The sequence below is a fragment of the Gopherus flavomarginatus genome, chromosome 8, assembly GCF_025201925.1.
Source record: "Gopherus flavomarginatus isolate rGopFla2 chromosome 8, rGopFla2.mat.asm, whole genome shotgun sequence".
Classification (NCBI taxonomy): domain Eukaryota; kingdom Metazoa; phylum Chordata; order Testudines; family Testudinidae; genus Gopherus; species Gopherus flavomarginatus.
The window spans coordinates 92,302,828-92,329,496 of record NC_066624.1 but is presented as its reverse complement, the minus strand read 5'-3'; the positions used below and the strand labels follow the sequence as shown (position 1 = coordinate 92,329,496).

Sequence of the window (26,669 nt, the reverse complement as noted above, 5' to 3'; positions counted from 1 at the left end):
TTAAAATCTAAAATCACATATATTGAATATATACTAGATATGTCTTGGCCACAAGTGGTCATTTCATCAGGCAAAAGAAAGGCTGTGAAGCCAGATTGATGGTCACAAATATTCTCATGAGTTAAGACCCCAAATGTAGATACCCATATTTCAGAGGGTTAAATACATTTTTAAAGAAAGATACAGTGTTAATAGGATGTGAGGTGTGATCATTCTGTGTTCAGCACATAGATATTAAGCTGTAACAATCCAGTGATCAAAGCAGACAGGACCAAATTCTGCTCTTGATTACACTGGTGTCAATAAAGCAATACTTTCAAGCATTGATAAAGAAACAAAAATATTATTAAAAAAACCCCATATATAAGAAACCAAAGAAAAAAGGCATAAGTTTAGTTTTGAGGGCTGGATTTGTAAATGATGAGAAAAAGGACCTTCCTTACCCACACTGTTCTAAAAAGTTAGGCAGTTCCTGGAAATGTATTATGACATAACACAAATATAGTGCTAAGGGGTATGATTATTGCCTGTCAATTTATGAATAGGAATCAGTTTAATTCTCAGGTTTGCATCCCAGTAGATCAGTATTTCTCAAATGCAACCACTGTGGTCACACAGGGCCACCAGTACCTTTTTGTTGGAGCCATGTAAGCCTCCAAAGCAAGGGCAGAGATTGGGAAGTAGAGGAGGGGCAAAGCAACCGTGCCTCCTGCAGTGCCCAGCTGTTGCTCCTGAATAACTGTTACCAAGTGTAGCGAGATGTGTCACCTTGGTGTTTGTGCTGGTAGTGCCAACAGAGATCACACCCTGAACCATGTAGACTCCTTGGGGGCTCCAGGCAGCACCTCTACAGGCACATGGGGCTGGTGTGTGTGGTGCTGGAGGTGGCTCTTGTCAATGCAGAATTCAGTCACTGGGGCAGTCCCGTGGGCAGCTCCCCCACTTCCACCTGGCTGGGGCATGGGGAGCCTGGGACTCTGCAGGCAGCTGATGAGTTCCCGACCCACCTTCCCCAGGCTCTCGCTGAAGGGCTGTGGGAGGCAGGGACAGAGAGATGGGTTTGTCAGAGTGGCCAACAGCAGGAGTGCGTGGCCGCACTTTGAGGCCATCCAAAAATTTGTTGTGAGAACCAAAGAACATCTTGTTTCTGAAGTTTTACCACAACAAGGGTGACTTATGATTTTCTCTCTTCCATTTCTCAGCAGAGGAGCACATTTTTCTTATTTGAGCTCCATATGGCTAGATCAGGGGTGGGCAAACTTTCTGGCTTGAGAGCCTCATCAGGTTTCATAAATTGTATGGAGGGCCGGTTAGGGGAGGAGGTCGCAGCCCGGCCCCCACCTCCTATCTGCTCGCCCCGGGACTCCTGCCCCATCCAACCCCTCCGCTCATTCCTGATGCCCTCCCACCCCAGGACCTCTGCTCCATCCAACCACCCCTTCTGCTGTCCCCTGACTGTCCCTGGAACGCCTGCCCTGACTGCCCCCTGCTGCCCTATCCAACCCCCACCTTCCTGACCACCCGCCTGGGACTCCTGCCCTCATTCAACCCCCTGTTCCCCCCAGCTGCCCCGACCCTTATCCACACCCCTGCCCCCTGACCACCCCCCGAACCCCATGCCCTCTATCGAACCCCACCTGCTCCCTGCCTTCTTACCACACTGTCTGGAGCACCGGTGGCTGGCGGCACTACAGGCACACCCCTTGGCTGGAGCTGGGCCATGCCGCTGCCGCTGCCACCGCACAGCAAAGAGACCAGGTCAGGCCGGGATCTGCGGCTGCGCTGCCCCAGGAGCTCACAGCCCCACTGCCCAGAGCATTGCGCAGGCAGTGGGGCGAGCTGAGGCTGCAGGGGAGGGGGAACAGCAGAGGAGGGCCCGGTGGCTACTCTCCTGGGCCAGGAGCTCAGGGGCCAGGTAGAATAGTCCTGCAGGCCGGATGTAGCCCACGGGCCGTAGTTTGCCCACTTCTGGGCTAGATGGAGTACATGAAAATAAGCATGACTGAGTCTTCCAACAGAGCTTTTGTATCCAGCACTGAGGTAATGAAGTTTCTTTTTCTCTATTGTGAAACAGAGAAAACAAAAAATACAGGGCTCTGTTGAAACTGTGTCAGTATCCAGCTCCATATGTTTCCTAATGTGATTTGAATTGTATAGCAAACCATTCTAAAAGGGACATTCAATTTGGGACAAGTCTGTCATTTACAAGTTTCTCTCACACATGACATATGGAGAATAAAAGACATAAAAGTGCTAGAGTGGGGCCCATATCCTTGAAGGTATTTAGGTGCCTAACTACATTGTTTTCAATAGGAGCTAGGTGCCTAAATACCTTTAAAGATTTGGGCTTGGATGTCTCAGTGGATGTGGAATAGGATATGGACCCAGATACTCAGCTAGTGGTTAACTGTGTCATTTCATTGACTTCAATGGTACTGCAGCAATTTACGTCACTTAGGGATCTGGTCCATGGAGTCCTTTACTTCTGGGTTGCTGATATGAATCCAGCACGGATCGCAGTTGGCCTGCAGTTGGTACTGCCCCATAGTTCTTCCAAGTGAAATATGTTGTAGATCTCAGCCTAACCCAGGGGTAGGCAACCTATGGCACGGGTGCCGAAGGCGGCACGCAAGCTGATTTTCAGTGGCACTCACACTGCCCGGGTCCTGGCCACCACTCCAGGGGGCTCTGCATTTTAATTTAATTTTAAATGAAGCTTCTTAAACATTTTAAAAGCCTGTCTACTTTACATACAACAATAGTTTAGTTATATATTATAGGTGTATAGAGAGAGACCTTCTAAAAACGTTAAAATGTATGACTGGTACATGAAACCTTAAATTAGAGTGAATAAATGAAGATTCGGCACACCACTTCTGAAAGGTTGCCAACCCCGGCCTAACCTCTAAGCAACAGGTGTCTGCACCATAAAAACTACCACCATATTTGGCAATCTCAGCAAAGGGTCAAGGTTTAAGTGAACATGAAGACTGAACTGCATCCTAAGTTCTAGAGATGAGCTGCTTTTTCGGGCAGCATAGAAAAGCTTTCTACCATTTATACTTGGCTAGCAACTCTGTCTCATCCTGGCAAATGAAGACCTGGCCTCAATTATTCAGGCCTTTGTCACTTCTCAGATAGATTACAGGAATTCAGTGTATATGGGCATGAAGCCTTCAGCACTTACGAAACTCCAGCTAATTGAGAATGCTGCACTGTGTCTCCTCAGCAACAAAAGCTACCACAAACATATCAAATCTATCTTCTGCTCACTGCAGTAGCTTCTCAATGTATTTCAAATTAAGTTAAAGTCTCAGTAGTTATCTTCAAAGTGATTGAGGACTGAGGCCCAGGATATCTAGCGGACCATCTAAAACTCTGAGATTAAGACTGTAGCTGACAACTGCACTGCTATGGCAAAGTGGAACTTTCAGCAATAAATTTTGTCTGTGTGAGGGACAGAACTTTCTCTGAGGGAGGTCTTAGACTGTGGAACGAACTCCTCCAGGAATTGAGGACCATCACAAACATCACCCCCTTCTGCTCCAAGTGTGAGGCACATTTCTTTGACCTTACCTTCTTTAACAAAAACACATAGCAACAGGTATATTTATATTTTAAAAAAAGACACATTACTGAAACAAAGACACTCTGCTGCACAAGCTTCTCTCTCTGGGGAGAGGATGAAACAACAAATAGCATGTGATAGATGTTGGTCACGTTACCTAATTCAGTACAGAAAAGCACTCAGATACTACTGTGATGAGCTCAGTATACAAATCTATATAAAAGAGAAAGCTTACACTGAATCTGTTTATAGATTAAAAAAAAAGAAGGTGCGAAACAAATGTTATGTATGATGTGTGAAAGAACAGAATGAATTCTTTTCAGGCTTCACGTTCCTTTGCTCCAGTTTCTCCTTCTACCTCTGTATCTTGTTTTTCTGTCTTTTTCAGTTTCCAATCAGGTTAACTTTTCTACAGTTCTCAGTAGCTTTTCCATTCTGTCTTTCTCTTCATGTGTGTTCTCTCCTGGCTGTTTATTTGATGTAACATGCAGCAGAAACAAACTACTAGATCTCAGGAAAAGAGTGAATTTGTTTTGCTATATTTTTCTTGACAATTTTCTACAATTCTGTTTTACTCTTCAGTGTTGCTGCATCAAAAAATGCAGCTTCACATATTTTTGTTGCATATGTATCTTTGCTTGAAAATGAACTTCAATTGAATTTCTACCATTTTAAAGTGAAACTCAGTCCTTTTCTGCCTCAAAAAGAAAGATAGCAAGTTCAGAAAAAAAATCAGAAATCACTAAACAAATACGGTTCTTATAAATATAAAACAAGCAGGTGTTTATTGTTTGGGAGCAATATAGGGATCCTGTCCTGTGAGCTGTTCCTTGCAGGTGGACCCCTCAGCCTCTGCAGAGGATTGTTGAATTCAGTGGGGCTCCACATAAGTGCAGGATTCTGCCCGTTTAGAGCAGCTTCCAGGATCAGGGCCTAGATGTCTAACTTAAATGCACTTTTAAAAGAAGAGAAAATCCACATATAAGAAATAAGAAAATAAAGTCAACACACAAATGATTATTTCATCTGATATGATTGTTGTTGATGCAGATGCACATGCAGCATCTATGCAGCCTTGTGTTTCTCCTTTCCCAGATGGAAACCTTTGCTTTTGTTAGTGTCACATTATTCAGAAAAATAAATTTAACACCCCACCCCCCATTCCCCAAATCCCACCACCAACAATCACTAAACACTCTTCTGCCGATTATACAAGCCCAGTTCCCTCAGCTTTTTCTCGTAAGTCATGTGCCGCAGCCCCCTGATCATTTTAGGTGCCCTCCGCTGGACTCTCCAATTTGTCCACATCCTTTCTGTAGTGGGGGGCCCAAAACTGGACACAGTACTCCAGATATGGCCTCACCAGTGCCGAATAGAGGGGAATAATCACTTCCCTCGATCTGCTGGCAATGCTCCTACTAATGCAGCCCAATATGCCGTTAGCCTTAATGGCAACAAGGGCACACTGTTGACTCATATCCAGCTTCTCGTCCACTGTAATCCCCAGATCCTTTTCTGCAGAACTGTCGCTTAGACAGTTGGTCCCCAGCCTGTAGCAGTGCATTCTTCGGTGGGATGCTTCCATCCTAAGTGCAGGACTCTGCATTTGTCCTTGTTGAACCTCATCAGATTTCTTTTGGCCCAATCTTGCAATTTGTCTAAGTCACTGTGGACCCTATCCCTACCCTCTAGCTTATCTACCTCTCCCCACAGTTTAGTGTCATCTGTGAACTTGCCTAAAATTATACCATACAGCAGTGCGTGGCAGATCCAGTTCAAGATATTGTGACAGACTGACAATGTCTTGCACCTAAACAAACCTTATGGAATTAAGGGAAAATTTACTGATTCAGTTAAATATTATTGAATTAGTTTTAATACCTTTGGGATACATTGAATTAAAATATAATAGTTCATGCGCTATTGTGTAATTGTATGAAACTTTTATAGGAGGAGGGGGATGCTCCTGTAGTTTCTCTGGTTGTCAGCCCCTTTTAAGCCACCCCCTGGTGAGGGTTCCATGTACTAGTTCAGACTGGTTTCTTCAGGGACCTATAAACAAAGGATTTTTGGATAAATAGCCTGGTTTTAAAAAGGCTTATGGCCTCCTTCCTGATCCAGTAAATGGCCAGAACCCCTTTCTGCTAGACCCCAGGACAGGACCTACATAGGATCCCTGGAGGGCCCAGTCCTTAGTTTGGAAGGACTGACCTACCAAGGCCTACTGAAGCTGATGAACTTGAAACCCCATGGGTGGGGTTTGGAAGGATTGCTCTGGCCAAAGTCCAAGTTAGGGTTGGGATGATCTCTGGTAAATTTATTAGCATGCATGTTGGTTCTTTTATTGTTTTAAATATGTGTTTTCTGCAGTGCTTTTTACCTTAAAAATAAAATAGGCTTGCATAAAATGAACTGTGTAGTAACTATAACTGTGGACAGTCACATCGTTTAACTGTCTCTGAAGAGAAAGCAAGCCCTGTCTGCTTGGGTAGCCTGTCTCTGCTGGGAATTACATAGTGAAGGCAGGGAACTATTCAGCCTGTAGATATCCTGGTAAGAAGGGAGAGAAAAGCATGTTTCCACCCAAGAGAGGTGACAGCCAGGGGAGCAACAAGCCTGAGAACAAACCATTGAGGGGAAATGCAGGTGCAGTTTCCCTGAACTGTGACAACTATTACCAAATGACCCAGTACAGCATTTTTCAAAGTGCGGGTCACGACTCAGTACTGGGTCACAGCATATAAGGCACTGGGTCGCTCTGGTCAGCACCGCTGACTGGGACATTAAAAGTCCCGTTGGCGGTGCTGCCCAGCTAAGGCAGGCAAGTGCCTACCTGCTCCGTCACTGCGCTGTGCCCCAGAAGTGGCCAGCAGTGGGTCCAGCTTCAAGGAGGGGGGGGGGCCCACGGGGCTCTGCGTGCTGCCTCCACCTCAAGCCCCAGCTCTGCACTCCCATTGACCGGTTCCCAGCCAATGGGAACTGGGGGGCAGCGGTGCCTGCGGGCAAGAGCCGCATGGAGTTGGACCTGCAGCTGGCTGCTTTAGGCACAGCATGGTCCGCGGTGCCAGGATGGATGAGAAGCCTTCCTCTGCACCCCGGCTGTGCTGCTGACCAGAGGTAAGTCAGCACTCCAACCCTGTGCTCCAATCCCATGCCCCAACCCTGAGCCCTCCCCAAACCTGGAGCCCCTCATGCACCCCAAACCCCCATCCCCTCATCCTTGGCCCCACTCCAGAGCCTGCACACCCAGCCTGGAGTCCTGACCCCCTCCTACACCCTAAACCCTCGCCCAGAGCCCCTTCCCACACCCCAAACCCCTCATCCCCAGCTCTATTGGGTCACGGGCATCAACAGTTTTCTTCAACAGGGTCCCCAGAAAGAAAGTTTGAAAACTACTGATCTATTAAATACTACCTTACTATGATGTCTAGTTATTCCAATGGATGATGCTGACTTCCTAGGAGTCCATCATTAAACTAGGTCTGGCCAGGAATTTACAACCTTTATGTTCTTTTATTCATTGTTCCATGGTTTTCCTTTGAATATTTTATGCCTGTGTCAGAGTGAATGTCACATGCCTACTTTGGAGTAAAGATTGGGGGAGAGTGCACAGCCATCCTACTTCCCTTCCTCATGGCAGAAGTTCCATTGTTTTCAGGGGGGGCAAGCAGGATCTGGCCTGAAGTTAGTTTGGGTATTACAAGCGTCATTGAAGGAGATTTTAGTACACTTTAGAACACAATGTGGCTATACTGATTTTAGAACTCAGTGAGGGTGGACTGAGGCTAAATGGGGCCCAGCTGTGCCAACATATAATGGTTACACTGGACACAATATTCCTTTCACCCTCTCCTAAGAGAACCCACTCTTGCTCCAAATCATGAGTGTTTGATTTTCCATGCAAGCAAAAAAGTTTATTCAACTACTTAGTCAAACGGGCTCATTATTATTTCTGTTCAGCCAGTAGTTTTGTACTGGCCTAGGGTTTTTTCCCAAAGATATACTTCAATAGATGATATAGTCATAATAATATCGCTGGTCTACAGACTTCTAGATTCTGAATCAGTCTTTCACTAATACAGGACCCAACTCCTCATTCAATGATATTATAACAGGGAATACCACAAATGGAGATTAAAGAAGTATTTATAAGATTGATAGTGAAGCAACAAAAAGAGTTGTTGATTGCATGGCTATGTTAATTGTCATTTAGAATATTGTACAATTAAGAAAGTCCCTTGAGAGAGAAAATGCATACTTAATACCAGGAAACAGAATTAGTTTTTTTTTTTTTTAAGTAGAGATTGATACAGGGAAAACATCTATTTTGTTATTATATGAATTCATAGAGTCCACAACTAGTGTAATAGTAAGGGCAACAGCATTAAATTAACAGTATAAAAAGGAAACATACAGTACAGTGGTTAAAGCACCGAGCTGGGAGTCAGAGCTAGCTTGTGCTCCCATCTTAGCCAAAGAGAGACTTTATGATCACAGGCAGATCATTTAATTTCTCTTTGCCTGTTTTCCCACCTGTAAACTTGGCTAATAATGTTCTTTCAGGAATGTTCAGAAGCATAATTTGTTAGAGTTTGTAAGGTGTTTTGTCAAGTTTGGCTGAAAAAGTATGTTACTATAATATGTTGTTATATTTTAAGAATAATATATGAAATACTTCACTCTTATCCAGTCTAATCTTCCCAGTATATCTGTCTTGCATTTCATTGCCAGTGTACAATGACAAATATTTAATTGCTGAAGATTGATGACCTTTTACTGATATGTGGATCCATATGCAGTATTTGGGGAACTCTATGGCTGTGGAGATATACAGTAAACTTGCAGTTTTGCAGTACTTTAAAAACATGTAATCCCTGTCTCAATATTATTTTCACCTACTCGCCTCGGGTTAGGCAGCTGGGGAAGAGCCTTTTCACAGACTGATTTGAGTAGTTGCTCTCATGTGGTTTATGTAAAGATAGCAGGATGTGATGCAGCTGCTGATTTGCATTTCTGATATCCCACAGACTAGAAATTTAGGAAGTGTGATTTTTGTAGACTCAGGATATGTGAATGACTATGTCTGAGCAATCCAAACTTTCTTTTACTGTTTACCATTATTGCCTATTATTTATTTGTTTTATTAACTTCCCCTGCCGTATTTATCTTACTGTTCCTTTGTATTTGGTGATTCCCTTTGGGGGAAGGAATACTGACAGTGGAGGCACCTTGGGGCAAAAAGCCCCCTCTGTTTTGAATCAGATGTTTGATCATGTTTATTCAGAACTCTGAATTAACTGAGTGCAACTTCGTGTTTTTTGTCACTTACTCATTTTTCAATGCCTTCGGCTTTCATTGACTTCAAATAACTGTGGTCTCTTCTAGAAGAGACTTGTAGCAACACAGAGAATTACACAAAAGCTGTGTCTCTTGAGTAGTTTAGGGCATGTCTACTTGTACAGCACTGCATCAGCGTAATAAAACCACCTCTCCTGCTGACATAGCACTATACACACTGGAGCTTAGGTCTGTGTAATTTATGTCATGCAGGGGGGTGGTTTATTCGCACTCCTGAGTGACATGAGTTCTGCAAACATAAGCTGTGGTGTAGAATATCCTTAGATGAGGAGAGTACTATTGCAATTGCCATTCAGGTACAGGACACGTAAAATAAACCTCTGAGTGTACACACACACACACACACGCTCTGTCTCTCTCTCTCTCTCTCTCTGGATGGTATAGACAAGGACTGTCTTTTTGTTCTGTATTTGTACAGCACCTATCACAGTGGGCCTTGGCCTGTAATTGGGGTCCTCGGTACTGTTGCAATACAAATAAATAATAATAAGCCATCTTATGCTACCTAGAAAAATACAAGTTTGGAATGGTCTCAGTTTCAAGACATCCCACTAAAGCTTTTAGGGGTGGGGATTTAGAATAGATGTGTCCCAAACCATCGGACAAGTACCCTTCAAATTCTTCCTAAGACCCAACATAATTTCCCAACAAGGCAGACTGTTCCACCCTCTACCAGTTCTGCATGATTTCAAACTCTTTCAGGAGCTGCTGTCTCAAATTGCTAACACTCCAAAGATGGAGTCTTCAGTGACTGAGGAAAAGACACATCAATTATTCAATATCCTCTACTTCAGGCAGGTTAGCAATATCTGTAAAAAAAGGCATTTTAGAGCCATCAAAAAACCTCCGGCAGACCCCTGCTGCACTTGCCCCAACTAGCAAGAGATCAGAGACCAGTTTTACAGGCATCTGGTCCTTGGATCTCTCGAGTCTCTTCTAGAGTCTTCATTTGCTGAGATTTTGAATTGGTGAGGGAACTGAGGGACGGTTGTCATTGCTCCGCCCTTTATGCCATTGGGTGAGAGAGCATAGTGTTAGAGGGCTTTCCCGTCACCTTCTCCCCTGGTTCTTCACGCAGACATAAAGCAGAAGACCAAAAGTCTGAAGTGCAGGCAATGTGATGTTTATTGGGGTTAATTTCCAGAAAGCGTGTATCTCAACTCTGATGCTGCAGAGCCTTGTTTCCCAGTGTCCCATTTCCAGCTCTGATGCCACAGAGTGTTTACTCCATATCCCCCCTTCCCAGCTCTGACGCTGCAGAGCCTTACCCTGTGTCCCCATTCCCCCTTCCCATTTCCCTTTTCCTCCTTCTTAGCAGGCCCAAATATACCTGCAATGCACACCCTTGGTCTCACCCCTTACAACTTACGGTCATGTTCCATTTTGGAGGAGTTTGAGTCTAGGGTCTTTGTCCCACCTCTTTTGTATCCCATGGGAGGGGGTGAGGAGTGAGGTTGTGCTTCGGTCACAGACAGGCATTTCTTTGGCCTTCTAGTGTTTTATACCTTCCCCCCAATTCTCCCTTGTCCCTCCCAACTGGTTGCTTGAGAGAAGAGCCAGGCAGCCTTCCAGTGTATGCTCATATATTACACTCCCACCATACCCTGTAACACTTTAGTTCCATCTCTTATCTCCTTCACCCCATCTGCTTGTGGGCAGATGTAACACAGTGTCTTTTTACTTTGTTTACACATAATAGTATAAGATATAAGAGTATCAAAAAGTCAAACCCAAAATTCTATTTAGTCTGATACACAGGCCTATATACTAACACTCCACCCCTTTTTTTCTTTTTTTTGGGATCCACCTGCCCAGGTATCCCAGGAAAAGCATAGGACATATGGCGAGACATTTCCTGATAGGGCTAGGCATCAAGATGGAATGTGTTGATGATTCATTTGCCTGACTGCCCCCTATGCAGTATAGTGTCCTGCACCTTCTCTTGTACGGACATACAGCACGTATATTTTAATTAGTGTGTGAGACTCCCCCAAATGGTGGGCCCGATAAAATTGGGTACGGGTTATCTGTCACGCTGTGGTGGAGGGCCTACATTACTTATATGTGACAATTAGTGGTTGTGCTTTGTGGGTCTGTGCCCCCTTAACCACTGCAGTATACATGGCTAAATTCTGTCTCAGGCTAACAAACAAGTCTGTATACTAACACATGGGGGTATGCGGGGTGCACGCAGTGGCGGATCAGCCACTGGGCCAATGGGACCCATGCCCAGGGGCCCCGATCAATTGGGGGGCCCTGGAAAAATGGGCACCCCCACACCCCAACCTGCTCCACTCACCCGGTGCTCCTGCTGAGTGGGATCAGGGTGTGGGGGCTTGCCTTGCTCCTTCTGCCCGCTCAGTGCTTCAACTGGGGAGTGGGGTCGTGGCGCGGGGGTTTGCCTCACTTCTCCCACTCAGCACTTCAGCTGGGCAGTGGGGTCGGGGTTCAGGGGCTTGCCCCATTCCGCTCACCCAGCGCTTTAGCCGCTCACTGTGCCCTGACCCCACTCCCTGGCTGGAGCACTGGACGAGCAGAGTGAGGCAAGCCCCCACGCCCCAACCTCATTTCCCCAGCAGGGGTGCTGTGAAGGGGGCCATGGAGGACTGCAGGCGGAAGGGGGACTTGCTCTGGCCCAGGAGCCCCACAAAACCCTATCTGCTCCTGGGTGCAGGACAATGGAAACTGCTGTTCAAAGATTCTGATCTTGTGTGCATGAGGGGCATGCGCACCCAGAATGGGCTCCACACAGACAAAATATTTAGAAAATCCACAGTTACCGCAAGGTATTTATTATCTCCTTCCCTCAGATTTAAACATAGGTTAATTTTTCTCTGAACAAATTTCATTTTATTGATGTATTATTTACTTGGACAGCATAATTACAAACCTCAGTGTGACTTTTGTCCTACAGATTGGTGTGCATTTGACTGACAGATTGCATGTACAGTAGAACTGCAAAGTTACGAACACCTTGGGAATGGAGGTTGTATGTAACTCTGAAATGTTCATAATGAACAAAACGTTGTGGTTGTTCTTTCAAAAGTTTACAACTGAATAGTGACTTAATACAGCTTTGAAACTTTACTGTGCAGAAGAAAAATGCTGCTTTCCCTTTATTATTTTTAGTAGTTTACATTTAATACAGTATTATATGTATTTGCCTTTTCTTTTCTTTTTTTGATCTCTGCTGACTGATTGCGTACTTCTGCTTCCACATGAGGTATGTGGTTGGCTGGTCAGTTTGTAACTCTGATGTTTGTAACCCTGAGATTCTACTGTAGTTATATTCTGGGAAGAAGTGTCACCATGTAAATAGATAAGCATAAAAACCCCAGTCTCAGTGTAGTGTAGAGTGTCTGTATCAAGAAAATGTAGAGTATGCAGGTGGGATGAGGTCTAGTGGTTACAGTAGGAAACTGGAAGACTTTTGCTTGAGAGAGCAGGTTTCTAGACAATGTGAAAGTCCTATATGATCATAAGGACAGGGCAGATAGGCAGAACAGGAGGTTGTATGGAGTAGAAATGTTGCTTCCGTTCTCAGGGCTCATAGTGGCAGAGAATACCAATGCTTAGCTTTTGTTGTTGTTTTGGGGGAAAAGGAAGGGGAGAATGTGTGGTCCCCTATTTTTGTAACTGTGGATTAAGGATTACTTCAACCCTTTTGTTTTGATATGAATGCAATTCAAGGATTAAGAAGGCAGCGTAATAGAGAATTTTCCATTTAAAAACTAGGGAAAATTTGAGGCATGTTGTCCTCGACAATGTCTTTTCAAAAGGAGTCAGCAATAGGAAATGTGCTTATAGATATCAGTGCCTTCTGTAAAACAGTTTCTGAGGAAATCCTTCACCCTTATAGATGCTGTGTTATTAGAAGATACTAATGTATCCCAGAACCGTAGAGCTTTGTATATTTCTTTTCAACATAACATTTGCTCAGCCCAATCAAACATATTTATTATGATAGCATAAAATGTTTAATGTTAATAAACAACCCAATAGTATGTATCATGCATTTATAAATGATAAGACATTTCTCACATCTGTCCCTTTCTTTCTGTCTGACTATCTAGGCCTTCTTCATCACTCATCTTGATTACTTCAACTGTCTTCTCTCTGGCCTTCCCATAACTGCACACTCATACACACTGCCTCCCAGCAGTCCATTCAAAATACAGCTGCTAAAATAATTTTCCTTGCCTGTTGTTCTGACCACATCACTCTTGCTCTTTGAATGATTCCTTTATGACTGCATCAAGTTTAAACTTGTGTGTCTTCACTTTTGAGACTCTTCACAACTCATGTTTGCCTGTTTATCTTCTTCATCCTTTCTCTCCAATGCCAACCTTGAAGGTCTTCTTGTGTACGCTTCTCAGTAACTGGCTCAGGATGGGCTTCCGTACTACCTCTTATGTCCACCTTGAACTCATCAAGAAGGCCACTGCCATCATCTTCAAATTCGTCCTCCAGAACCACTTCTGCAACAACAACTGTAAGAAATTAGGCAGGATGAAGGGCAGTTGAATATTTATATCTGTATATTTACAAAAACAAAAGTAAATGTATATAAAAACTTGTATATCTGTTGACTGTATCTCTCCTACTAAGTGTATGTCTCTTGTCCTCTTAGATTTTAAGGTCATCAGAGCAGGATCAGTGTCTTCCTATGTGTTTTTATAGCACCTACAATGGTGGGACCTCTGCTATATCAATACTGAATAATAATCATTGATAATAATTTAGGACCAGACTCTGATACACTTACTCAAGGTGCAACCTGCTACAGGAGTGGCAGAATATGACCCATGAAAAATAATTATCCTGCATTTGAACAGTAATTCCTGAAGAAATCTTCATTATTAAAATGCATTGACTAATTTGCTTGCAAAAACTCCTGGGCTGATATGGAAAGCAATTAACTTTCAGGCAAAACAGCTATTAAAATATTTAAATCATTACAAGTAAAAAATCAATGGCATTTCCAACAGATCTTCTGCTTTCAAGTTAAGAGACCACAGTGTCCTCACAAGTGAAACAGGAAGAAGGAGAGTTGCAGAGATATGTGACAGCGAGTGAGTAAAAGTTTCAAGAAGCCTGCACTATATTGCAATAATAAAAGGTCAGTGGAAAACCCTCTTTATTATACATGATAGGTGCAATGGTAAGATTGTGCCCGTGATTAAGTACACTACTGAATTCACTGTTTCTCCGTTAACCTACCAAAAATCAGCATGAAGTAGTATTCAAGCAAGGATCTGGCATGTTCCTGATGGGCACATATGGTAGCACTGGAAAGCATTAAACAGGATTGGATTTCTAAAAAATGTCATGTGAAAGCATTCACGCAAAAAGCTTTTATGTCTATTTCAATTATTTAATCTCTGCCAGTTCAGAGGTACATCTTTCCTGGCACAGCTTTAATCCACACTGACATCTGAAGTATACCAAACTGTCTCACTGTCTTTTAGAAATGAAAGTGGAGAAGCTGGGCTAATGCACTAAATACAATGCTAACATTACTAACAGGTGAGCTTCAAGGAGATCAAGTTTTTGCAAAGTTCCAGAGATGATATATTATTTTACAGTTCAAGTTTATGAATTTTTTCATGGTTATTCTTATTTTTATAGTGTTGCTTACTCTTGTGATTTTATCACAAGTCTTGTGGTATTTGGTATGTTTCTTAAAGCCTCCACTTCTGGACGCATGTGAGTAGGTGAGAATCTCAGCTTTCATTTTTTTTTCAAAGTACGTTTCTAGCCCTCATGGTTGCAGAGGAAAGTTTGAAAATCTGACCCAAGTTCAACTTAAAGCAGGGGTGGGCAAACTATGGTTCGTGGGCTGCTTCCGGCCCATCAGATGTTTTTATCTGGCCCCCGAGCTCCCACCGCGGAGCAGGATCAGGGGCTTGCTCTGCTCTGCCCATCCGGCTCTCCTCAGCCCCTGCCTCAGTTCCCTTGATGAGCACAATCCTCCGGCACACAGAGCCACACTGCGCAGGCGCAACTTCACCGCAGATCCCCGCCCATGCGGTAGTGTGCCTAATCCCCTCCCGGTCTCCTACCACCCACCCTTGAGAGCCTCGAAATTGCCCAGGGGCTGCACCCATCCCAGCTAGGGTGCCTCCACCCATGGTGATGCCTGGTACAGCTGCCTTGGTGTCCCTGCCAGCAGGGCACCTAGAAGTTCCCGGTACTGCCCCTGTAGAACTGCTCCACCCCTCCCCCCTGCACCACACCCATGAGTCCCCTCTCCCCCCGCTTTGGTAACATCCCTTATAGAGCTCTTCCCCCCAACCCCCGCTACACCCCATAGAGTCCCCCTCCCCCACTGGGCATTCATGGCCTGCCATACCATTTCCATAACCAGTTGCGGCCCTCAGGCCAAAATGTTTGCCCACCCCTGACCTAAAGGCTCAGAATCAAGAAGAAAAGAAAAAGAATACCACATATACTAGTTTTATTGGAACCTCATTATTTTGGGGGCCTGATTCATAATTTTGAAATGCTTAGGGTTGACAATACTGCGCTGGATTTTAATTTCTAACTTTGATCACCAAGTTTGAAAATTTTGGCCATAATTCTCTGAGTGATGTGAGCTTCTAGCATATTGTCACTTGGGGTCTGCTCCACAGCTCGCTGAAGTCAACGGGAGTCCTTCCACTGACTTCAATGGGCTTTGTATCAGGCCCTGGAAATCCTTTGTGAAATGGATCAGGTTGTTTCATTTTGTTTCCTCAGAGGCAGGTGTTCATATCAGAAAAGTCAGCAATAACAACTGGCATTCTCTTTGGAAGCCCCATCAGAGGTCATGGATTAAATGGGCATAGAGCTTGAATAAAGTTTCAGCATTAGGAATGACTCTCCCAGGTTATTCACAGGCCTGGTGGGGGGCAGAAGCTTGCATTGCCATTATCTGTGCTGTATCTGTTCTAAGGATAAAGAGAGGATTTCAGCCAACATAGTTGTCAGCTGGCACCTTCCACAAGAACTAAATTCATATGAAAAATATAACATTAAAATTAGATCCTGTCCTACATAAGGCTGCAGCTGCCATGGTGGGCAGCACTCACTTTAGGGACTAGCACATTAAAACTATATCCATGTAAAAGCATAGTAAATGGCCAGAGACACTCACATTATGTTTTATGTAGGTACTACTCATCACAAGAAATGATCTAAAATGTGCATTAAAAGCATAGCCATGGGTCTAAAATCAGCAGCAGTGCTATAGATTGTTAGCTGTGAGAAAACCATGTTACAGTTGCTGTATGTAACTGGCCTTACTGTTTTGAAATAAATTATATGAAAGGAAAATTTTCATTGAGAAATGCCATTCATATGTAAACAAGTATAGCACAATGGTGCAGGCAGTACATTGCATCTTCTTAATGAAACAGTCAGAAATGTATTAGATTCAATTCTGAGCTCCCATACTGATGTAATTCCACTGACTTCAGTTAAGTTACTCCTAATTCACATGGGTACAGGGGAGCTCAGATTTAGGCCCATTCAGCTGAGATCAGCTGAGGTGCTGGATCTGACTGAAGCATGGGGGGAATTAAGAATGAGGAAAGGTGCTGCTGAGTATTTTCACTGAAGGGTCCGTGGTACTGAATTTGATTCCCCGCTATGGAATCCCAAGTCTGTCAGCCTGCTGCATGTCCTATTGATCTGCCTCCAGTCTTTACTAATGGAGTGGGTTGAATGTGTGAGGAATGGCATCTTTTCCTTCCTGCCCCTGCCGATATTTGTTAAAGTGAATGTTTGTGATTTGTATTAATTGTCTATCAGCCAGAACAATGGATGGGCCCAGGCTGAACAAATCAAAGTATATCAAAATAAAAGCAGAGGTGGTATGTACCTTTACTATATTTAACGATTTAATATTTATGATGACAAATAGTATGTGACACTTAGAGATTTCTTTTCATCTCCAGGGCACTTTAAAATAATATATTATTTAGTGGCAGGAGAAAAAAATTACATAAATTAATTTAAATTCATCTTTTCATGTGAATTCAGGGCTCAGGATGAATGCTAGACTGAAGCTCTCTGTCTAGCCTCCTAACACCTAATGCCCAAACAATAGCAGTGCAGGCTGCTGCATCGGTGAGCCTTAGCCCTGAACCAGAGGATCTGCCCCTGAGAGGAAGAGGGTAGTGAATTCTTTACACTCATTCCTATCATTGGCCTCTCTTCTGATACTGCCAGTTATTGAGCTGATAATGGATGGGACTTATTCTGTCAACATCCATCCAAAAGGAACTAGACTGAGATCACCAAACTCATTTCACATAGTACCCCTGAACAGCCATCAGATGGAGGTCTGTTAAAGCAGGTCCCTCTCTCTTTCCAGCCCCTGATTTGGAAAGTGCATTGGTACAGCATTTGCACCACGTGGGATATACACTTCATTTTTGTCTTAGTCAAAGCTCCTGTGAATGGAAGAACCCCTTTGAAATTTGCTGTCTGAAACCTGGTTGAAGGAACAGTGTGATTATTACCTCTTTGGGGTCTCGCAGGGATCAGTTCTTGGCCCTACACTATTTGACATTTTTATCAGTGACCTGAAAGAAAACAAAATCATCACTGATGAAATTTGCAGATGACATAAATTGAGGGAGTGGTAAATAGTGAAAAGGACAGGTTACTGATTCAGAGTGATCTAGATCATTTGGTAAACTGATCCTCAAGCAAACAATATGGGTTTTAACATGGCTAAATATAAAAGTATACATCTGGGAATGATGAATTTAGGCCATATTTGTAGGATGGGAGACTTTTTATCCTGGAAAGCAGTCACTCTGACAAATATTTGAGGCTGTGGTGGATAATCAGCTGAACATGAGCTCTCAGTGTGATACTGTGGCCAAAACAGCTAATGTGATCCTGGGATGCATAAACAGGGGAATCTGGAGTACAGTAGTAAAGAGGTTATTTTACCTCTTTATTTGGCACTGGTGTATCTGCTGCGGGAATACTGTGACCAGTTCTGGTGCCCACAATTCAAGAAGGATGTGGATAAATTGGAGAGGGTTCAGAGAAGAGACATGAAAATGATTAAAGAATTAGAAAAACATGCCTTATAATGACAGACTCATGGAGCTTAATCTATTGAATTTAACAAAGAGAAGATGAGTTAATTACAGTCTGCAAGTACCTACATGGGGAACAAATATTTAAGAATGGGCTCTTCAGTCTAGCAGAGATAGCTATAACACAAACCAATGGCTGGAAGATGAAACTAGAGAAATTCAGCCTGGAAATAAGGCACTTTTAGCAGTGAGAGTAATTAATCATTGCAACACTACTAAGGATCATGGTGGATTCTCCATCACTCACAATTTTTAAATCAAGATTGGATGTTTTTCTAAAAGATATGCTGGATGAATTATTTTAGAGAAGTTTATGGCCTGTACTATACTGGAGGTCAGACTAGATATAGGCGCTGACTCCATGGGGGCTCTGGGGCTTGACCACCCACAGGAAAAAAACCTTTCCCTCCCCCCAGCACCTCCTGCCCACCTGCGGGGCCCATCCATCAGCACCTCCCCCATCCTCCCAGTACCTACCACCTGCCACGGATCAGCTGTTTCATGGCATCAGGAGGCGCTGGGGGGAGGGGACAGGTGCGAGGGGTTAGCGCACTTGCCGGAGGGGGCAGAACTGGGTGGGGTGGGAAGAGGCGGGGTCAGAGTGGGGGTGGGAAGAAGCAGGGTGGTGATGGGGCCTTGGTTGAAGGGGTGGAGTGAGGGTGGGGCTTGGGCGGAGCCAGGGGAGAGCATCCCCTGGCAGATTAGAAACTCGGCACCTATGGGTTGGTCTACACTACCGGGGAAAATCGATCTTAGATACGCAACTTCAGCTAGCTGAATAACGTAGCTGAAGTCGAAGTATCTAAGATCGAATTACTCACCGTCCTCACGGCGTGGGATCAATGTTCGCAGCTCCCCCTGTCGATTCCGCAACTCCGTTCGGGTTGGTGGAGTTACGGAATCGATATAAGCGCATTCGGGGATCGATTGTAACCCACCGATACGGCAGGTAGTGAAGACGTACCCTATGAGACTAGATAATCACAATGGTCCCTTCTGGCCTTGGAATCTATGAATCTTTAATGTTAGCCTAAGGGAACTGCATGGGTGACTGCTAGTACTTCCATCGTAATATGCAGCTATGGCACTGTGTCCCCAAAGGTAACCCACATCCATACCAATCCCCTGTTTTAAATACTGAATCAGGTGTGAAACACACACTATTGTCCTTGGAAAAAAATACATAACATTCAATTACAAAAGGCTGCAAAACCCTTTTTTGTGACAAAGACTCCAGGTGCTTAAACCTGAGCTCTTTACTCAGGGCAAAAACAAAGGAGCAGCACACTTTTTCGAGTGATCGGAACATGAGACCAATCTAAGGATGTTTGTGGAGACTTAACTTCTTCCTCTATTTATGTAATCCCAGCCTCCTGTATTATCTACTGCTGGACCAAGGACTGAGTGTCCTAACCCAGCTTCTTTCTTTACATATGCAAAGCACTATAGACACTGACTACTTCTTCCCCTCCTCTGTTATTCCTGTGCAATTCTGATGGTTTTTCACAAGAAAACTCAACAGCAGTAATAAAGTAATGTTGCAAGAGCACCCTGTCAGTTCTATCCTGATTGCTATTCTGCACCCTCTTTAGGGGGACACTAAAGTGGTTCTACTGACTTGTGCAGGTGGATGACTGGAGGGCATAACAGGCCTTTAGGCTGTGAACTTTATTTTTATTTAGCCAGTCGCCAATAAAAATGCATGAGTGTGAATTAAGACTTAGCAAATGGGCCAAAAATTGATCTCAAATCTGGTATCCTGCCTCCAGCACTGTCCAATGCCTGATGCTTCAGAGCAAGGCAAAAATAACTTATAGGGCACCTAGTCAGTTGTACAATAAGGCACATAGGAGAAAATTTCCTTCCAGACCTACTGACAGGTTATACCTTGAAGTATGAGATTTAATTGTGCTTATCATAATATAGACTGAATAACTACAAATTATTATTGGTCATAAACTTAACCCAGCCCTTTTAAAAAATCCAGCGGCAGTTTGATTGTGTGAGAGAGATTTTTCATCAAAAATATTTTAAGATAGATTTAAAATGAAACTAATAAAATGTACTGCAGTTTCACTCTTTCTAAATGTATTTGATTGTTCATAGGGCAAAACTCTATTGTCAGTTACACAGAAAAAATCAGGACTGTGATACTGTGCTCCCGAATGGAACTTCCATTGACCTCAATGGCAGACTTGCACATGTAGGAGAACATTGGAGTTCAGATCTGCTCGTGGCCCTGAGAACAGAATTTTGTGCTCAGACTGGATGAAAGAAAAGAGATGTAGAAATCCCATAGGACAGAGCTGTTTAGGCTATTGCCATATGCAGTGCCATTTCTCTGTGACTAACAATTATTCAATGAAAAGTCACATCATCTCATTTTCAACAAGTAAGAAACAGAGAAGATGATCTCATAATGTGTGATTAAGGCTTTTCAAAATATGTAACCCTTCTTTGTACTATAGAAAACACACTGCATGGTGGAAATATATACTATCACTTCATTAGGGGTCTGATCCGAAGTTCACTGATGTCAATGGTAGACTTTCTTTTGACTTGAGGTGGCTATGGACTGGTTCTGATATCAGTCATTCCTCTGTAAAGCTCAAGTGGTTACAATGAAGATGATAGAATTTCTCTAGATTTACTGCAGAGTAATGAGATCAAAGTTTGGCTTTAATATATTATAAGAAGACAGCTTGCACTTCACAAGAGCAGTGGTTTTCCCTGTGTTTAACTTCTGTTTTCAACAAGGGTGGACCAGGAAACAGCTGTGGGTAGCGGTGAAATGGGAGAGGGAAGACGGGCATAGTAACATTCATGACCTGTGATCACTTCACTGTGAAGGGGTTATGTAGCCTATCTGGACAGCCTCACAATCACAGGTCAGGGCTTGCTACTGCTCTACTAGTAATCCATGAATATGCACTGCAAAAGGAAGAGAAGTCGATATTTGGCGCATGCAGTATCAACAATAAAGATTCTGCTATCAGAATGCAGTTAACGACTCTGAAAATGATGCATGAGGCAGAATGGAAAGTTTTACTCATTCTCTCACCTTGAGCAAGTTCCTTCTCCCACAGCTGTGTATTCAACACACCCAAGGAACTGATCTCTGGGATGAACGAGGACCATTCAGAGGTACTTTTCAAAGTACCAAAGGATCAATAGATTCTGCAGTCTGATTTTTTTTTTACGTAGATGTGTATTTATTCTCCTCTCGATATTATGTCAGGGGCTCTTTAGCAGTTAGAACCTCACTTATTTCTACTGCCCTATTCATCCTGTAAAATGATTTTACAGTATATTATGCAAACAAAGAGCAACTTACTGTGCTATTGGGTATGCATTTGCACACACTGCACACCTAGACATATATTTAATAATTTAGGCTGCCATCCAAAGTACTATGTATGTGAACTATGTCTAAATTAAAGGGCTCTTCAATCTAGCAGAGAATGGTATGGCTTTTGATATATGGGAGGTCAGATTACAAGCTCTAAGGGTCCCTTTTGGCTTTAAAATCTATTAATCTACTAATGCAACTGCAGGATATTAATCTCTAGATTTCCTGACTTTTGTGCATCTCATTTCTCAGTCTTAACATAACATTTACGTGTCTTCCTGCATCTGTAATTTTAGTAACTATAGCTGCTGAGTAAAGGTCTGCTAAGGGCCCATCACACATATAGCCGCACTGAGGAGCAGCAGTAGCAGCAAGGAGGAAGTGAGAGGATTCAGCTATGAGAATTTCTCATCTTTTACTCATCCTTTCTCGGCACTGACTGAAAACTGGAATGTGTGTTGTATTTCTTTCTGAGACTGCTGATGGGATTTGGATTGATAGTTTCATCTCATTTCTAAGCAGTAATTTCTCTCCTAGGTACAGCATATGAAGTGTGAACTAAAAAAACAAAAAAACAACCATGTCTGAAATGATTACTACAAACAAACAACAGTGTGCTATTTCTTAGGCTTCTGAACTGTTACCATCTCACAAGCAGTGGCAGTTCTGCAGGCCATGTCACTTCTCTGAGGCCATTGTTTTAATTTAAAGCAGTAGCAGTTTGTGCTTGCTACTGGGAACACAGCTGCATATATTAATAACTTTCCAGAAATCATATACTGACACTAGCCTTGGAAAATTTTCCACCTCATTCACTCACCTTGGGCAAAGCTTTTATTTTGTGTGTGAATATCATATTGTTCGATTATAATTATCATTATTTATATTCAAATAGCACCCAAAATGTGCTAGGCTCTGTACAAACATATGGGACAATACAGTCTGTGCCCCAGAACACCCAGAGTTTTGGGCTACTATACACTGCTTACCTCACCTCAGGATCCCTGTAGGGTGGATTAAAAACATAAGAATGGCTACACTGGGTCAGATCAGTGGTCCATGTAGTACAGTATCCTGTCTTCTGACAGTGGCCTTTACCAGATGCTTCAGAGGGAGTGAAAGAACAGGGCAATTTATCGAGTGATCGATTCCCTGTCATTCAGTCCTAGATTCTAGCAGTCAGAGGTTTAGGGACAGCCAGAGCATGGGGTTGCTGATTGTCCCTGACCATCTTGGCTAGTAGCCATTGATGGACGTATCCTCCATGAATTTATCTAATTCTTTTTTGAACCCAGTTATACTTTTGGCTTTCACAACATCCCCTGGCAACAGGTTCCACAGGTTGATTGTGTTATGTGAAGTACTTCCTTGTGTTTGTTTTAAACCTGCTGCCTATTAATTTCATTGGGTGACCCCCCCTGGTTCATGTGTTATGTGAAGGGGTAAATAAAACTTCCTTATTCACTCTCCCCACACCATTCATGGTTTTATAGACCTGTATCACATCCCTCCTCAGTTGTCTCTTTTCCAAGCTGAACACTCCCAGTCTTTTTAATCTCTCCTCATATGGAAGCAGTTCCATACCCCTAATAATTTTTGTTGCCCTTCTCTGTACTTTTTTCAGTTCTAATATATCTTTTATGAGATGAGGTGCCCAAAACTGCACACAGAACTCAAGGTGTGGGAGTACCATGGATTTATATAGTAGAATTATGGTATCTTCTGTCTTATTAGCTATCCTTTTCCTAAGGGTTCCCAACATTCTGTTAGCTTTCTGACTGCTGCCGCACATTGGGCAGATGTTTTCAGAGGGCTATCCATGATAATTCCAAGATCTCTTTCTTGAATGATAATAGCTAATTTAGAACCCAACATTTTGTATGTATAATTAGAATTATGTTAACCAGTGTGCATTACTTTGCATTTATCAATATTGAAGTTCATCTGTCATTTTGTTGCCCAATCACCCAGTTTTGTGAGATCCCTTTGTGACCCTTTGCAGCCTGTTTTGGACTTAACTATCTTGAGTAATTTTGTATCGTCTCCAAATTTTTCCATCTCATTGTTTGCCGCTTTTCCCAGATCATATATAAATATGTTGAACAGCTCTGGAGACCCCCTGCTATTTACCTCTCTCCACTGTGAAAACTGACCATTTATTCCTATCCTTCGTTTCCTACTTTTAACCAGTTACTGATCCATTAGAAGACATTCCCTCTTATCCCATGACTGCTTACTTTGCTTAAGAGCCCTTGGTGAGGGACCTTGTCAAAGCTTTTCTGGAAATCCAAGTACACTATGCCCACTGGATCACCTTTGTCCACATGTTTCTTGACACCCTCAAAGAATTCTAATAGATTGATGAAGCATGATTTCCCTTTACAAAAATTGTGCTGACTCTTCCCCAACATACTGTGTTCTTCTGTATGTCTGGTAATTCTATTCTTGACTATAGTTTCAAACAATTTGCCTGATATTGAAGTCAGCCTCACTGGCCTGTAATTGCCAGGATCGCCTCTGGAGCTTTTTAAAAAATCGGTGTCACATTAGCTATCTGCCAGTTATCTGGTACAGAGTCTGACTAAAGTGATAGGTTACACACTGCAGTTAGTTCTACAATTTCATATTTGAGTTCCTTCAGAACTCTTGGGCGAATACCATCTGGTCCTGGTGATTTTTTACTGTTTAATTTATCATCATCCCCCAGGAGGTTTTCTTATCTTCCCTCTTTCTCTTTTTGGGGAGAGATGACTCAGCATCTGCTTCTCTTGTCCCTGTGGAAGGAGAGTGAATGTATTTCCCCATGGAAAGAGTATTTGATCTTCTTGTAGGGCTTAGGGAACTCCACACATGCTGCCTCTCTACTATGGGTCTGAGTTGGCTGGGCATATGTTTCATTCCTCTGTATTCATTACTGAAGTAAAACTCCCTTTGAAGTCAATGGAAGTTTTTCCTAAGTAATGACTGCAGGATCAGGTCCAGATGTATGTCATTTTTATACATCCAATGCAGTCTAAGACTAACACCTGGGAAAATTTCTCCACCCACGTTTCCTAAATGGCTTTCATTTGTCAAACAAGCTATTAGAGAAATGATGTGTGGTCAAACTGGAAATGCTTATTTGGGACTTAGGTGACTATTCGAAATAATCTAAGTGAAACTCTGCAATTCCCTTTTTCATAACTTTATATATTTCACTTTTATTTTGAAGGCATGTTTCTTTCCCAGATGATTTGTTACCATGAAGGACAGAACTATATTTAGACTTATCATGCAGCTCTCTCTGATTCCAGGGTTTCGGTACATGATATCTTTTTGTTTGTTTTTCTACAAGATTTGTGCTTATTCTGTTTTTGCATTTTTTTCCCATTAGATGCCGAAGATTATGGACCAGAAACTCCATGAAATTGGTGGAATGACAGTAATTTACACCAGCTGTGGATCTAGTCTTTGATTTTATCCTGATCAAAGACCTGAAAAATGTGTGTTAATTTTGCACCAACATTTTCAAATAGCTGGAAGCATACACAGAACAATGACTTTGTGACATGAAAATAGTCAACAATTAGATGTGACTTAAATCATGGTTTAATTAAAAAGGGAGTAACAGTTAAAAATGAACAGGGAGGGCCTGGTTCATTGGGGTTACCGTAGGTAAAATTGCTGCAACAAACTGAAGAATCAAGCCCCAAATATTGTACAGCAGATACAGAGAACCCCAGATCCTGATGTTATGTGTGACATAAATGTACATACAGGATGCCATTTACTGCTCTCATTTGCACTGGGGCAAATCCAGAGTGAGTCCATTGACTTCAGTAGAGTTACTGCATATTTACACTCATGCAACTGAGAGCAGTATTTGGCCCAGATAGTATATATTACCTAACCATATGGTTAACTCAGGTTTTTCAGCTAAATTCTAAACCAGTTGCTCAATTAACAACCATGGAACGATTCCTCTATTAATAAGGAAGAAATAAAGAAAAAGGTCACAAGTTTATTTCTTATTTGCTGAGACCACTGATGAGTAAGGGAGTTGGGCTCAGATAAGAAATAAGAACCTTTACTTTACAGTCCAACCAGACTTCAGTCATTTTCAGTGTTCAAATAGTTTGCCTTCTTTTGTTTCTTTCCTCATGTTCCTTAGCACTTCCAAGCTTTGACTGGGATGGGACTGTAAGCAGAACTGCCAAAATACCATGGTGTCAGGTTTCATGGGGTAGCCGTGTTAGTCTGTATCAGCAAAAACAACGAGGAGCCCTTGTGGCACGTTAGAGTCTCTAAAGTGCACAAGGACTCCTCATTGTATCTGCAAAATACCATGGTCATTCCTGCCAGGCTCTTAGGGAAACGTGATTTCGCAAGGTTTTCCAGCTCAGAACAGTTTGGATAAATTTTGGCTCAACTTGAACTTCTTGTTGCTTATCTGACCCAAATTGCTGAAAATTTTTTTAGTTTGCCCATCTTTATTTCAGTGGGCCCATTCCAGCTTCCATTGGCATGAAGGAAAGATTTTTACCATCATCTTCCATAGAAATGGGGTAGAACTCTACAGGAATGGAAGAAACTCAGTAAATGGACATTTCTGAGCTAAGTAGGAGACTATTGAGACAAATATTGTGTCTGGATTTGGAAAGAATTGGTTAATTGTAGAACTTTAGCTAGGAATGTTAATTGAGATGATGGAATAATAATATGGCTGTGAGCCTTCAGAGGTCAGAGAGGAGACCTCCCAACCCATGCACTGAGTTGCCTATTTTGTGCTGTATGAAATTTGAAATTGTGCTTTCTACTGAAGCATCAGTTATTGTTAATTACAAAAGCTGGGAAGCTGCCATAGACGCCCCAGTATTTTCATCTGGTCTGACAATTCGTACATCTCTTTCTTAACTGTTTTGGGGGCTTCCACTGTAGCTCACCTCCTCGCACTAGAAACCCTTCAATTCTCAGTCTCACTGTCAAATAATTTACTAAGTAAACATAGGTAAAATCTAATCATCATGTTGTATAAATTCAGTAAACAGTGACAAGTAAATTTAAAAAACAAGATTAATTTAAAAATGTTATTTTTAATTTCGGAGAGATGTAACATTCATTGTTTGAACTGAAAAATGCTATGCCTTGAATTTCTTATCTTGAGTTTAGGGCCTGGTCCTGCAAACACTTATGACTGGGTTTAACTTTACTTGATGTCAACGTTATGTGCGCATGTGCATGAAGGTAAGCCAATGCATAAGCATGTGCAGGATCAGGGCATTAGTGCTGAGAATACTTCAGCGGGATGACTCATGACAGT

The 26,669-nt window shown here is 42.7% G+C and overlaps 1 protein-coding gene across 1 annotated transcript in view; it reads right to left on the bottom strand.

The window, feature by feature from the left end:
• The window catches only part of IL12A (interleukin 12A), a 28,164-nt gene extending 12,632 nt beyond the window's left edge, over window positions 1–15,532 (bottom strand). The window contains exons 1-2 of the mRNA XM_050963726.1: window positions 15,472–15,532; window positions 13,236–13,416 (exon numbers count right to left, since the gene is read on the bottom strand). Coding sequence (XP_050819683.1) covers window positions 13,236–13,416; window positions 15,472–15,532 — 242 coding nt within the window. The remainder of the gene's footprint in view (window positions 1–13,235; window positions 13,417–15,471) is intronic.
• Between the last annotated feature and the right edge of the window lie 11,137 nt (window positions 15,533–26,669).